General features: G+C 45.2%; 1 protein-coding gene across 1 annotated transcript in view; it reads left to right on the top strand.

Annotated features, from left to right (window-relative positions):
- Positions 1 to 1,680: 1,680 nt before the first annotated feature.
- The window catches only part of LOC142004344 (histone H2A.V), an 18,791-nt gene continuing 5,802 nt past the window's right edge, over positions 1,681 to 14,669 (top strand). The window contains exons 1-2 of the mRNA XM_074981939.1: positions 1,681 to 1,859; positions 14,395 to 14,472. Of these exons, the coding sequence (XP_074838040.1) occupies positions 1,857 to 1,859; positions 14,395 to 14,472 (81 nt within the window). The 5' untranslated portion in view covers positions 1,681 to 1,856. The remainder of the gene's footprint in view (positions 1,860 to 14,394; positions 14,473 to 14,669) is intronic.

The following is a 14,669-nucleotide window of genomic DNA, read 5'->3' as shown; positions in this document are numbered from 1 at the left end:
GCCCAGACCCTTTAACCTCTTGGCATCTCCCGGAGCTGGGGCCAGGGCAAACCCCCAGCTCACCCTGGGGCTGGCCCCCCAACAAGGACAGGCAGGGGGACTGGGAATTGTGGTCCAGCCTGATCCTCCAGAACCCACTTCAGTTAAAAACCTGAGCAATGCTGGGTACATCTGCTAGTGTTAGTAATAAGAGTAAAAAGAAATCTGCAAATGTCATGGTGTTGCTCTACCCCACCCTTCAAACAGCACTGTCTTTCCAGAGAAGCTGAGAACAACATACAGTGCCCAGCGCCATGGGGCATGCTCTGAGAGACACCTGATTAACTACAGTTGTACTCTAATAATTGCATCTGGGTGAGAAACCTACTTTCGTAGTTGGAACCAAATTGGGAGCTGGTGCAAATCTGAGGCCATGGGGTGAGGCCTGCGTATGGAGGAGGAAGGTCACGTTGCAGGCTGCAAGCCCCGCTGGGTGATTAGGAAAAGCATATTGGAGTTGTGGGTGTGTATGGGAGGGTGCACAGATGCCCTGCTGTGGGGGGAAGGAGTGGCGTAGATGGAGGGGTTGGTTCGCAGAGTGTTAGAGGGAGTCGATGAAGGGCTAGCATGCCCCATCATGTGGTAGGGGTGCTTGAGCAGTGCCCCATCGGTGGGGAAGGAGATGGCGGTGTAGGGAGGGGTTCTTAGGGGTCCCCATTGCCCGGCAGAAGGGTCAATATTAGGTGTTTGGAGGTTGTCCCGCCACAGAGCAGAGGAGGGGGACGTGAGAACTGGCTGGGATGGAGGGGTGGTCCCCATTGCAGGGGAGGGGGATATGGGTGTGTGCACGTGATGTCCTAGTGCACAGCCCGGGGAGAAGGGGGTTGGAGCGTTTGGAGGTGCCCCACGGGGGGAGGGGGTTGGAGCGTTTGGAGGTGCCCCATGGGGGGAGGGGGTTGGAGCGTTTGGAGGTGCCCCATGGGGGGAGGGGGAGGGGGTTGGAGCGTTTGGAGGTGCCCCATGGGGGCAGGGGGAGGGGGTTGAGGTGTTTGGAGGTGCCCCATGGGGGGAGGGGGAGGGGGTTGGAGCGTTTGGAGGTGCCCCATGGGGGCAGGCGGAGGGGGTTGAGGCGTTTGGAGGTGCCCCATGGGGGCAGGGGGAGGGGGTTGAGGCGTTTGGAGGTGCCCCATGGGGGGAGGGGGAGGGGGTTGGAGCGTTTGGAGGTGCCCCATGGGGGGGGGAAGGGGTTGAGGTGTTTGGAGGTGCCCCAAGGCGGGGAGGGGAAGATGGGCGTGTCCTCAGGAGGGAGAAGGGTCCGTAGTGCCTGGCGGCGGAGACGGGGTACGGGTACGGGGTTCGCTTCCCGGCGCGGCGAGGCGGACGAACTCCCCCCAGCACCGCTCGACTCCATTTTTTCTCCTAACGCAAACAAACAAGTTGGGGGGGAAGGGAAGAGAATGGGCGGGAAACTTTACATTCTTTCCATTGGCTGCGAAAACAGTCACTCCTGTAACCCTGCCCCCCGAGGCCTGATACCCTGCTCCTATTGGCCATTCTTCATGTCACTCGCCCAGTCCTCCCGCCCACGCCGAGGCCCCTCGGCCTCACTTCCCTCGCCTATGCGTGCCGTGTGCAAAGGAAAAACAGCCGTTAAACGGGCCGCGGGGCGGGGCCAGCCAGCCGAGGGGACAAGAAGCGAGAGCGGGATTGGTCAGAGCGGAAGGTTCAAACTAGTATGGGGCGCGCTGATTGGCTCGGAGTGGCCGCGGCAGGCCAGGCTCTCTCCTCGCGCTCAGGCGGTTTATTGTCTCGCGGCTCCTGAGGCGGCTCCAACGCGGCGGAATCGGGACCGGACCTCACTCGGCAGCGGCGGAACTATGGTGAGGAGTGAGGCGGGGGGCGGGGCGGCGCCGCCCCGCTGCGGGCGGAGAGCGGGGGCGGCGCTGCCCGACTGCGGCGGCGGGGTCGCGGTGGGGGGGGGACGAGCCGAGCCGGCCCCTCCTCCGGCTGCCCGAGAGCGCGCCCAACCCCGCGGCAGGCACAGCCCGTGTCCCTCCCTCCCGCGCGCGCGCGCGCGCCCCCGCCCGCCAGGCCTGCGGCCCTCGGCTGTCAGTCAGCGCGCGCGCGCCCGGGTCGCCGGGGCACGTGCCCCCGGGAGCCGCCGCCCTGCCGCGCGCAGCGCGCTCCGGCCGGCCACCTGCTGCTGACCGCGCGCCCTCAACCCCCGCGCATCCCGCCCCGGTCGGGCCCCATCGCAGCTGGGTCCCACGTGCGTGTCCTGCCGCCCCCACGTGGCCCTGCGGGCGAGGGTCGTCGTCAGTCCGCTGCAATGTTTCCCCATCGTTGATGAAGAACTAGAGCCCTGTTCTAGGAAGGGTCCCGCCAGTGCTGTAGGCAGAGGTAACATGACCTCCCCGTCCCTGCTCAGTAGTCCTCTCCCGCTACATCGCTTTTCTGTTGCTTTCTGGAAATGGAGGAGTTTAAAATCAATTTAAATGCCTTGGTTGCTTGCACCCTTCTGAGAGGGAGCTCCCAGGGCTCTCTCTATCCTTCTCATCTGAACTGGGACAAGTACCTAAATATTATCTGGTCAGATGTGGCCAGTGGTGACCCAGCATCCCAGCCCGTAAATTCAGGTCTACACCAGTGATGACAATGGTAAAGCTCCCGTGCATGCCTGCGGCTGCTGCTGCTGAAACGCGAGGAATGGTTTTGCAAATCCCAACTTCAGAAGCCTCAAGGAGCATGCAGGAAAGTTGTAGGGGAAGCCTGAGTTACGGTTTTGTCCAAGGCAGTAAAGTCCATGGGTCAGGGACCATATCTTTGCTTAACACTAACCTAAACAGGTGGCTGTTTCTGGAGATGAAACTTGAACGTTCTGGTCTGATAACTCAGAGCAATGAGTTATCATCTTCCCTCTTCTCCACTGACACTCTTCTCTCATTACAGTTTAGTGCTGGCCCTGAGAGCTGTAACCTCCTTAAGTAGTACAGCCACTGGAGGTGTGAGTGCAAGATTGTAAGGGCAGACTGTTTGGCTGAAAATTGAGTGAATGGATGAGTGAATGGATGCTACATTCATAAAGTGAGGATAGTACTTCCATCCTCACGGGAGTATTGAGATGAATGGTTGTGAAGGAGTTTGCATGCTTATGGCTGGGATACCCAAACTTTGACACAAGAGCAAACTAGCAGCTTGTAGCAGCTGGAGGACTGCATATAGAGTGACTTAAAAGTGCAAGTGGTCATATTTCCATCTGTCATGAGAACTGATTTTTTAATTAATTGCCAATTTCATTATTAATCAAAATAGTCCCAAGGAGCTTTCTGCAGGCTATAGTTTGAAGGCTTTTTCCCTTGGGCCCTGCCTTTTCCTGACCAAAAGCAAAGGTATGTAACTGTAAGCCGTAAAGGGGAGCACTTTGCAAGGTTAAGTATCGGGGGGGTAGCCGTGTTAGTCTGGATCTGTAACAGCAACGAAGGGTCCTGTGGCACCTTATAGACTAACAGAAAAGTTTTGAGCATGAGCTTTCGTGAGCACAGACTTACTTCATCAGATGCTGCATCTGATGAAGTGAGTCTGTGCTCACGAAAGCTCAAACTCCAATTTCTTATAACAGAAAAGTTTTGAGCATATCATAGAATTTTATACTTCTAGGTAATCTAGTTCTTTGAAAATGATCAACAAATTTTGTTTAATGCTGCCTCAAATTATGCCATAGTAGCAGTGCTTCACTTAAACAAGCAAAGTTATGAACAATATCAGATGAAATGAAATGTAAGCAGCATATCCGAGGACTATCTTACTGTACCATAATCATGATGGTAAGTAGAATACTGTGATTTACCTGACTTTTAAATACTTTGTTCCCTGAGGTGGCCACTTGATTTTTCCAGATCAGCATTTCTCAGAAAACTGATGTTTATTTGTCTCGTCATTTACCTTGGACTTCATATGTACTGTGAGTACGGTAAAAGAGCTTCATAGTGTAGCAAGGCACTAAAATATTGATTGTACGTCAAACTTTACCCATGGCAGCGCTAAAATAATATCAAAAGGAAGTTTAAAATGGTGATTAGGAAAGACTGAATGCTATTGCTTATGAAAGCATCACTTAGTACTTGGACCCCTCCACCTGAAAATTTATAAAAGCAGAAATAAAACACTCCAATGACTCACTGTGAGAGTTAATGGTCACATTAGAGTTGAGCTTTTTTATTTAATGCTAGAAGGTAATGGCGCAGGTAGGGGGTTATGTAGAATTATAGTCGAAAATTCTTTTAAGCCAAACAACTTTTCTTGAATTAAAAAGGGGGAGAGGGGAGATGTGCTGAACGTTGATCCTGCCCAGGAAATGCTGTTTCAATAAAACATGTTAATGCAAATCTACTGAGATAGCAAGGAAAATTTAAATTTCTAAATCCAAAAGCATCCTGGGCTCCTGAAATACACCTTCACTGATGAAACAGGAACTGTGAATTTATCCTAGACAAATCATTGTTCTGCTCAGAATTGTCAGACCTGAGTGGAAGTATTATATCTGTCTTTTTGCTGCCCTGAACAGGAAAATATCATCAGTCCTTTTGAATTCCATCATCTAAGTACTTTAAATTATCCCAGTGGTGGTAATCTTTGTGTGTTTACTACCCTGGGCTGTGGGTATGGTACAGACTTGGCTTGCAACCTATACTAAAGAAAAGTGCCAGTATGCAGGAGTGTTTCAGAGTATGTATTACTAAAATAAGCCAAGTCTTGTTCAAGCACTTACATACCTCTGGCATATAGTAGGATTTTCCAGAACTTGTTGCTTCTGCTTCTATAGAAACTACTTTTTGAAATCTTAAGTCTCATGATAAAGTGAAGAAAATTTGGAGCAATATCTTAGTCATCTTGATTCTGCAGGCAGTGAAGTGATCGATGGTGTGACTTTACTGCATAGATTCTGATCCTAGCGAACAACCTTCGCAACCTGGTTGTGTACTCGTCCTGACAGGGCGGCCCCTGACTGTTAAAATACCTTTGGCACCGCTGTCAGCCATGCTCTTGAATCCTTGCTGTGTATTGGCACTCAGAGGGACAGCAGAGGCAGTTTGCCCCTCGTTTGTGCTCCTTAAATGCACCTTCACTGACAAAACAAGACTTTTAGACAAATCAATGTTCTGCTCAGAATTGCAAAACATGAGTGAAAGTATTGTGTCTGGAAGCTTGCTCTGTTCTTAATCTTATTACCCAAATCTATTGTATGTCTTGAACTGCGAGGTTTCACTCTCTCCTGCCAACCCATGTCTATTCCAAATCACATGTGCAATTTGAGCACTTACTGTGGGTGAGCTAAATCTTGCAGCTAAAGGGGCCAACTGAACAAATCCCTCTGGATGACACCCAGAGAGAGAGAGAGAGAGAACTTATGGGACTTAAGACATAGAAGTCATGGAAAGTGTAGCCCATGTTAAATGGATCAGTGTCTTATTTGTGCCCTAAAGTACATCCACGGGCACGGGAAGGATTCAGAATGGCCTAGGTTTTTTTTGAAACAAGAGTTGGTTCCATGTCTCATTAAGAAGTCCTGTGGCACTTTACAGACTAACATATTTTGAAGCATAAGTTTTTGTGGGCAAAGTCCTGTTTTGTCGGATTAGTCTGCCCACGAAAGCTTATGCTCCAAAATATGTTAGTCTGTAAGGTGCCACAGGGGTTCTTATTGTCCTCAAAGATACAGACTAACATGGCCACCTCTCTGCTGTATGTATCAATAAGGTAGAAGTTAATGAGAGGATAGGAACCTGCCAGCTTGACACTTTTATTAAAACTAGAACAGAAGTTAAGCTACTCTAGAAAGAGGGAGAAATTGGTGTCAAACTGTTTTCAAAATATTAACTAAAGTCTCACAACGAACCTTAAGCAAGTAAGGCAAATCTGTGACAGTAAACTGTTCTGAAAATGCATGTAATATGAATAGCTAATTTAGGCCATTTATATTCAGTAGCCTTTTATTGAAGGGATAGAGCTGATTATTTTGGAAGGAGGCCTCTTTTAGTCATTCTTTAACAGAAGAATGATTAGAGGTCAGGATTAGATAGCAGTGGCCCTCTGAAAATATTACTGACTCTATGCATTTGTGTTCTTCTGTAGTAAAAAGTGTAAGGACTATGCTATAAACCTTTGACACATTTATTTTGGTCAGGGTGTGAAGAGTTATGATTTTTCACTAGCAAAGCAGGTCTGGCAAAATACCCTAATGTCAATGCAGTAATCGCAACATTGTGCTTATGTTGGTATAACTTTGCTCTTATGGGTGGGGCCTGGAATAGGTAGTACAGGCCGAAGCTATTATAATCTCACCAATATAAACTAAACGGTCACTCAAGGAAGATCAGGTTGTTTCAGAAAAGCTAAATAAGTTCTTTGTATCAGCCTTCACAGCAGAGGATACCACACCTGAGTCATTCTTTTTAGGTGACAGTGCTGAGGAACTGTTCGACACTGAGCTGTCAGTTGAAGAGGTTTTGGAAGAAATTAATAAACTATAAGTCAACAGAATTGAATTATAGTCACCCCAAGAATTTTGAAGAAACTCCGATATTAAATTGCAGGACTACTACTTATGTTTTTGTAACCTATTGCTTAAATCAGCCTCTGTACCAGATGACTGGACGATAACTATTGTAATGCTGTTTTTTGTTTTGTTTTAAAACAACTTCCAGAGACAATCCTGGCAGTTACAGGCTGGTGAGCTTAACTTCAGTACCAGGCACATTGGCTGAAAGAACAGAATGATCAGACACATAGGTGAATGTGTGGCGTTCGCGGAAGAGTCAGTGTGGTTTGTTTCTTTCTTTTTTTTTTTTTTTTTTGGGGGGGGGGGGGCGGGGGGCGTGTCAGGGAAAATCACCTGACCAATTCATTACAATTTTTGCGGGTGTCAGCAAGCACGTGGACATGTGTGATCAGCAGATATTGTTGGACTTGCAGAAAGCCTTTGACAAGATCTCTCACCAAAGCTTCTTACACAAATGAAGCAGTCATAGGGTAAGAGGGACGGCCCTCTCATGGGTCTGGTTAAAACAAAGGGTAGGACTAAATGATCTGTTTTGACAGGGGAGGGGTAAATAGCAGGATCTCCCAAAGAGCTGTACTGGGACAAATGCTGTCCATCATGTTCAGAAACTATCTGGAAAGAGAGGGGCAAAGTTTGCAGATGATACAGAATTACTCAAGATGGTAAAGTCCAAAGCTGACTGCAAAGAATTAGAGATCTCACAAAACTGGATGACTTGGCAGCAAAACACCAGTGAAAATTTTATGCTGATTAATGCAAAGTGATGGACATTGGAAAACATCCCAACTATACAGACAAATATCAGAGAGATATATCAGAGAGGTAGCTGTGTTAGTCTGTAGCTTCGAGAACAACAAGAAGTCCTGTGGCACCTTATACACTAACAGATATTTTGGAGCATAAGCTTTCATGGGCAAAGAACCGCTTCATCAGATGCATAAGTCGGGAGGTGGTTTCAGAGGGGTGTTTAAAGAGTGGGGACTCTTTACTTTTACTGGGACCCCACTCTTTAAATACCCCTGTGGAAAACCCCCCGCACCCACTCACGCATCTGATGAAGTGGGTCTTTGCCCACGAAAGCTTGTGCTCCAAAATATCTGTTAGTCTATAAGGTGCCACAAGACTTCTTGTTAAACATACAAAGTAATGGGATATAAATTTTCTTTTACCATTCAAGAAAGAGACCTTGGACTCATTGTGTGTGACTCTGAAGGCACCTGTTGATTGTGCAGTGGCAGTCAAAAAAGCTAACAATATTAGCAGCTACCAGGAAGGGGGTAGAAAAATGTTACAATGCTTTCTATATCAATCCATGGTCCATTCATACCTTGAATATTGTGTAAATATCTGGTCCTCCCATCTCTAAAAGGGTGCGTTGGAGTTGGAAAAGGTATGAGGAACAGGAACACAAATGATTTGGGGCACGGAACAGCACCTGTGTGAGAGTTTTACAAAATTGGGATTGGTCAATTTAGAAAAGACAACTAAAGGGGTAGGGTTAAAATAAAGGTGTATAAAATCATAACTGCTGTGGAGAAAGTGAATAGGGGAAGTGTTTACCCTTTTACAAAACACCAATACTAAGTGTTGAACAGCTAAATGAATAGGCAGAAGGCTTAAAGCAAACATAAGGAAGGACGTCACACAATGCATAATCAACCCGTCATTTTTTTTACTGTTGTGAAGACGAAAACTAATTAAGTTCAGGGAGGCAAGGTCCATCAGTGTGTATTAGCTAAGATACTCAGGATGCTACCCCATGTTTTGTGTGTTCAGACTAGTGACAGCAAGAAGCTGGGAGTGAATGACAGGATGAGTTACTTGGTTGCTCTTTGACGAATTGGCGCTGACCACTGTCAAAAGGCAGGATACGGGGCTTGATGGACTGTGGCTGTGACCCATTTTGGCTGTTCTTATGTTCTTAAGTGGCATGCATAGTAGGAGTGTTTTGATGGCATAGCTGTATTGCCAAAGTGCCAGTGGTATGGACCTGGCCTAACATACAGTGTAAGCGTATGGTAACAGTGGCCCAAACATGATTTATCATCTTAACCTGTTCAGTCTTTAACTTAACTGGACTAGTAATCTGACATCTGGAGTAGGTACAGCTTATAAATGTTAAACCACCAAGTTTTTAACAGGTGTGAAAAGCACTTGTGAAAAGAACTATACAAGGGAAACCGTAAAAGTGACTAGCACACACAAGTGACATGGAGGATTGTTTTCAATTGTTCTGTGTGTGACTTTTTTTTTTTCATTTTAAAAAATTGAGTGGTGGGCAGAGCTTCTAACAATTTGTGAAGTAGGCTAGATTTCAAGTTGGTAATGACACTTGAATGTAGTCTGCTTGGAAACTTAGATTCTTAAACTTTAACCTCTGTCTTGGTCAGAAAGCTCTCCCTCCCCCTGCAGAAGTGGAATGTTGAATGGAAAACATCTATTTTTCTTAGTCCTTTTTGACAAGTAGCCTACCCATAAACTTCAAGCAATACTTTGATGTGGAGAGTGCTCTGGCCTGAGTGCCACTTTCAGACTATTACTAGATGAATAAATTAATATGTTAAATAATGTCCCTGTTTGCTTTAATTCATTGTGAAGCTGTTTCCCCACTGTGTAATAGGGTACAGTATTGGCAGAAATTCTGCGCCAGCTGCAATTTTTCCAATTTCAGTGTAATCTAGTACAGTCTGAACCTCTCGAGTCCGGCGCTCTTTTGTATGGCAATATCTGTATTCTGGCATGAGTTTACTTAGCTAGATAACCACTTACCATGGGTGTGGCCAAGTTTCTCATAGTCCGGTAAAGTTTGGTTAGTCACCGCTCTGGCTTTCAGTGTTGTTCTGTGTTTATTTAGCTGTAATTTACACCTAAATGTCTTCTGAGAGCCCAGTAAGCAGGGGAAGTGTTGGTAATGTGCTAGACAATATTGACCTCCTGTAGTCCAGAAAATTCTCTCATTCAGCACTGGTCAGGTCCTGAGGGTGCCAGACTAGAGCTTCGAGCTGCATTTTTGAATGTGTTTTTGGTTGGTTTGCACTTAAGGTGATAGCTGAAGTTAGGACTAGTTCGAATGCTTGTTGACTTCACGATTATTTCAGTCACTGGACTCGCATGTGAGTGGAAGTCTTAACTGCGTTTGGCAGTTTGTGGGGAAACTTGTAAATCCCTTCCTTGGTCATGTTGTAATAGCCACAGAAAAGTAGAGTTGTGATTTTTTTTTTTTTTTTTAAATGTGTGATGTCAAATACATCTATTTATGAAGAGATTAGATCACAGAGAAATCATACTACTTACGGGGCACAAGCATTCAATACATGGTAAAGTCGCAGGGGTCTTTTTATTAAAGCCTGGTTTGGGGGGGTTCCCCAGTTTCCCTAGCCCTAATTTTGACTACTTTGGGGTGGAGTGATGTAATGGGGGGTGGATGTGTGTGAGTGACAGGCTGAGCAGCTCGCAGGCTGGAGATGACTTCCTGGTTTAACCTGAGTTGGCAGGTAACACCTCTGTCCTTGAACAAAGCTGGGTGGAGTCCAGCTGGTTTGGAATTAGAGGTGGGCAATTAGCGTGTGGGGAGTTGGAAGGCAGTTAGCCTGGACTGGAGGAGAGGAACAAAGGGGGTCCTGGGGGAACCAAGGCTCTGGCTTGCGGGGCTCACCTCAGGTCTCCCCTCCCCAAGATGGATTGGAATGTCTGTTTCTGGCTGCTGTACTGACACCTCTGTACTATGCTGTGTCTCTGTCAATTAATAAACTTCCTCTTCTTCCTGTTGAGTGAGAGTCATTTGTGGCTGTAGCAGGGGATCCCTGAAGCATGTTACTGGTGGCTAGAGGGTTAGTCTTGAATTCAGTAATCCCAAATAGCCATCATCAGAAAAACGAGTAACAGAACGGAAAGTTCTGAGGAAAGATGGGGCGTGAATGTGCTATCAGGACCCAAGGATTAATAAATCAGTATGTTTTGAATCTCTTTTCCTCTTTACTTTACTTTACTGTTTACTTGTGTAGATAAAGTTGATATAGTCAAAACTGCAGCAGTGCAAGTAGTTTAATGTGCACAGACCCTGCCCTGTGTGTTTTTAAACATTTCTACCTCCTGAAAAAAATGAACTATTGGGTGGAAACAGGAAATTTAAAATATAACAAGCATTTTGTGAGGAAGTAAAAGTAGGAGGACTAGCCTTTAACTTGAAAGGACACTGAACTTAAAAATTGTACTTCTGTTTGAAAACTTTTTACCTACAAATGTTACAAGTAGTAGGAGATTATTATAGTTGGTAATCAGGGGCAAAAGAGGAAGAGACCCTTTTTCCACATCACTTGTGTGCATTTAACAATGCATTGTGAAGGCTATGAACAATAGGGGAAAGAATGAAAGCAATGGGAGAGAATATTAATTTAACATTTTTGTAAAAGGTAAATTGGCAGGGAAAGCTGTGGCAGATAAAATCACAGAACAATAGAACTGGAAATGACCTTAAGAGGTCGAGTCCAGTCTCCTGCCCTCACAGCAGGACTGAGCACTTTCTAGACTGTCCGTGATAGATGTCTGTCTAACCTGCTCTTAAATACCTCCAGAGATGGAAGTTCCGCAGCCTCCCTAGGCAAATTTATTCCGGTGTTTGATCACCCTGACAGTTAGGAAGTTTTTTCTCATGGCCAATCTAAACCTTCCTTGCTGCAGTTTGACCATTTCTTCTTGCTGTATCCTCAGAGGCCAAGGAGAACAATTTTTCTTCCTCCTCCTTGTAACCCTCTTTTAGGTACCTGAAAACTGTTCTCTCTCCTAAACAAGTCCAGTTCTTTCAGTCTTCCTCATGTTTGCTAGACCTTTACTCATTCTAGTTGTTCTTCTCTGGGCCTTCTCCAATTTCTCCACATCTTTCTTAAAATGTGGTGCCCAGAACTGGATACAATACTCCAATAGAGGCTTAATCAACACTGAGTAGAGTGAAAGAATGGCTGCTCATGTCTTGCTCATGCTTGCCCTCCTGTTGATGCTTCCCAGAATCATGTTTGCTTTCTTTGCAACAGCATCACACTGATTCAGATTTAGCTTGTGGTCCACTCTGACCCCTAGGTCCCTTTCTGCAGTACTCCTTCCTAGACAGTCACTTCTCATTCTGTATGTATGAAGCTGATTGTTTCTTCCTAAGTGGAGTACTGTGCATGTGTCCTTATTAAACTTCATCCTGTTTACTTCAGGCTATTTCTCCAGTTTGTCCAGTTCATTCTGAATTCTGACCCTATCCTCCAAAGCAGTTGCAACCCCTCCCATCTTGATATGAGCTGCAGACTCAATAAGCATACTATCTATGCCAATATCTAAATTGTTGATGAAGATATTGAATAGAACCAGTCCCAAAACACTTTGCTAATTACCTGTGTTCTTTTTTTCTTTTTGGGGAGGTGGGAATGGGTGGTGTTACGCTAAATTTTAAGGATTAACATTAATACCTTCATTTAACTGAGCTGCTCTTTGAAAACTGAAGATGGTTTGGTAGCGGGTTTGCTTCGTGGAGGTAGATTGTTCCCTCTAACAAAAATATTTTCATGTTCTTTAAACTGGAGGAGGAGAAAATTAGGTGAATCAAAGCCTACTTGTTTTCCAAAAGAGCCAGGAATATCAAAACCAATTTCAGCACAATAATATCTGTCAGTTTTGAAGCATTTACAATAAAGGATGTAAACGTCATTGTGTCCTGTTTACAGCTTGTGAAAATCAGGCACAGAGGTGAAGTGTCTTGCTGATAGCCAGTGAGCAGGCCAGTGGAAGAGTAGAAATAGAACCTTATCTCCTGTCAGGAGTCCCAGTCCGGTTCTCTGTCCAGTAGGCCACAGTGCACCTTCACTACATGTGAATCTAGGGGTATGTCTTCTCTACCAGGGCAGTCCTACCCAGTCAAGGTAGAGCTGGGGTTTGATTCACACACTTAGTGGGGACGTACAAAGTCAACAGTAAACCCCTGTACAACTCAGTCTCTTGAGGGAGGAATAAGGGAAGTCAATGTGGGAGAGTTTCTCCTGTCGACCTCCTTCAGTGAGGACAGCCAGGTAAGTCGATTGTAGATGAGTTGATTCAAGCTATGCAGTTGCTGCAGCTGGAATTGCATATCTACAATCAGCTTTGTCTAGTGGCCTCGTTCACAGCAGTGGCTGTGGGGTTGGATGACTTTGGCAAGAAGTCGACATCTGGTCACATGGGATGCGTTTGGGGGAGGATGAAGCACCTTCTCTCAAATGGGTTTATTCATCACTGCACAGCTGCGTTTCTAGTAGGGTCCTGCAGAAATTGGTTCTTGGCCCTGTGCTATTAACACTTCTGTTAATGACAGAAGAAAATGTAAAAACATCCTTGATGAAGCTTACAGAGGACACACGTTGTGAAAATGATAAACAAATTGTCAGCGTGATAAACAATGAAAATACCAAGTGATCCAAATAGCTTTGTGATCTGGGCACAAGTAAACAATGGGCATTTTAATGTCGAAATTTAATTCTACACCTAGGAGCAAAAGGCGTAGACCATCCTTAAAAGTGGGTGGGACTGTAGCATAGGAAGCAATATCTGTGAAAAAGATGTACAGCCTAAAGTAGACAATCATTTTTCAATCCAGTACTGGGGCCAGAAGGGCTAAGGCGATCCTTGGATACCTAAATGGGAATATCAAGAATTATGCACAATTCCAGGTGGCAAATTGTGGAGAGGTCAGGGAAGAGTCATGAGAATGATTAAAGGATTAAAAAAATGGGTTTTACAGTGAACTGGAGCTCAGCCTACTTAGTTTAACAAAGAAAAGGTTAAAGGGTAACTTGATTAGCCGGTAAGTAACTACACAGGGAACAAAGCTTTTCAGTGCATCAGAGAGAGGACTAATGTGCTTCAGTGGCTGAGTGCTGATGCTAGGAAAATGCAGGCTGGAAATAAGTCCTCCTTTTTTAACTGAGCAGTTAATCATTGGAATGATCAAGGGTTGTGATGGATTGTCCATCACAGATTAGTTTAATCAGGATTGGCCATTTTTCTGAATGAACTGCCCTAAGAACGTGAGGAAATTCTGCGGCCTGTCCTAGGAGTTCAGAGGAGATGATTACAGTAATCCCTTGTGGGCTGTTCATCTTCACCCTCCCAGCTTTTACACCATAGGTAGTTTAGCCACTTAATTGCGTGGTGAGCCTTGCAGTTCACTAGAACAACTGGAGGGACTTGGGGCGGGGGTTGGTCTTAGATTTCTTGAAATCATCAGATAAATATATTCATTCAGCCAAACTAGTTCAAGTAAGAATACCCCGTAGATGATCAGTAAATTCATTGTAGAAAATTAAGATTGTGGTCTGCTAACAAACTTATCAGCTTTTCTATTAGCTTTTGTAATAGCATGGCTGTGTTCTCAAATTTGTGGCTCTGAAGCAGTCATGAGATCTTAAAACTGGCATGAAAGGAATCAGTGTATTGGATGGTTTTGGTTATAGCTTCTTTATGAAAATATGTTTAAGCACCTGCCTTTTTGGTAAGTTAGGTACACCTAAACATCAAGCCCTCATGCTTGTGTGTTTTAATATCGAGCACTCTTGATGCTTGAAGAATGTTTGCAGTGAAGCATACTTGGGAGTTGCTCTTGAGACATATATCCAACGGTTTGTATACAAATGTGACTTGTTTTAAAGAGATTTGGTTTTTTTTGGGGGGGGGCAATTTTTTTATTTGTGGGATAGGGGGAATAAATTTTCCAGGTTTGAGCAGAAGAGGTAAGACTTGGATTTTCAAATGTGGTGATGGAGATGAAGTAAAGCAGTGCAGATTTTTCTGCTTTGTGCATGGGCTTACTTTCTTAATTCTGATATGACTCTCTTGTTCAGGCTGGTGGCAAAGCTGGAAAGGACAGTGGAAAGGCCAAGGCAAAGGCGGTTTCTCGCTCACAAAGAGCAGGACTGCAGGTAAAGTGATGCTAAACCATGTATTGCCCCAGGGATTGCAATTTGAATTCAGTCATTCATCTCATGTTATTTTTGTGGAGCAGGTTGTGGGGGAGAGAGGAAAAGGTGTTTCTAGTTTGATTGTAAAATTTTGTATGACTACTTCTAACTGCAAAATCAAATGCTATGGTTTTTTCTATAGCTACACTTTTTCCTGC

This window comes from Carettochelys insculpta, chromosome 31 (assembly GCF_033958435.1).
Source record: "Carettochelys insculpta isolate YL-2023 chromosome 31, ASM3395843v1, whole genome shotgun sequence".
In the NCBI taxonomy this organism is placed as follows: Eukaryota; Metazoa; Chordata; order Testudines; family Carettochelyidae; genus Carettochelys; species Carettochelys insculpta.
This window is presented reverse-complemented; position numbering and strand designations above follow the sequence as displayed.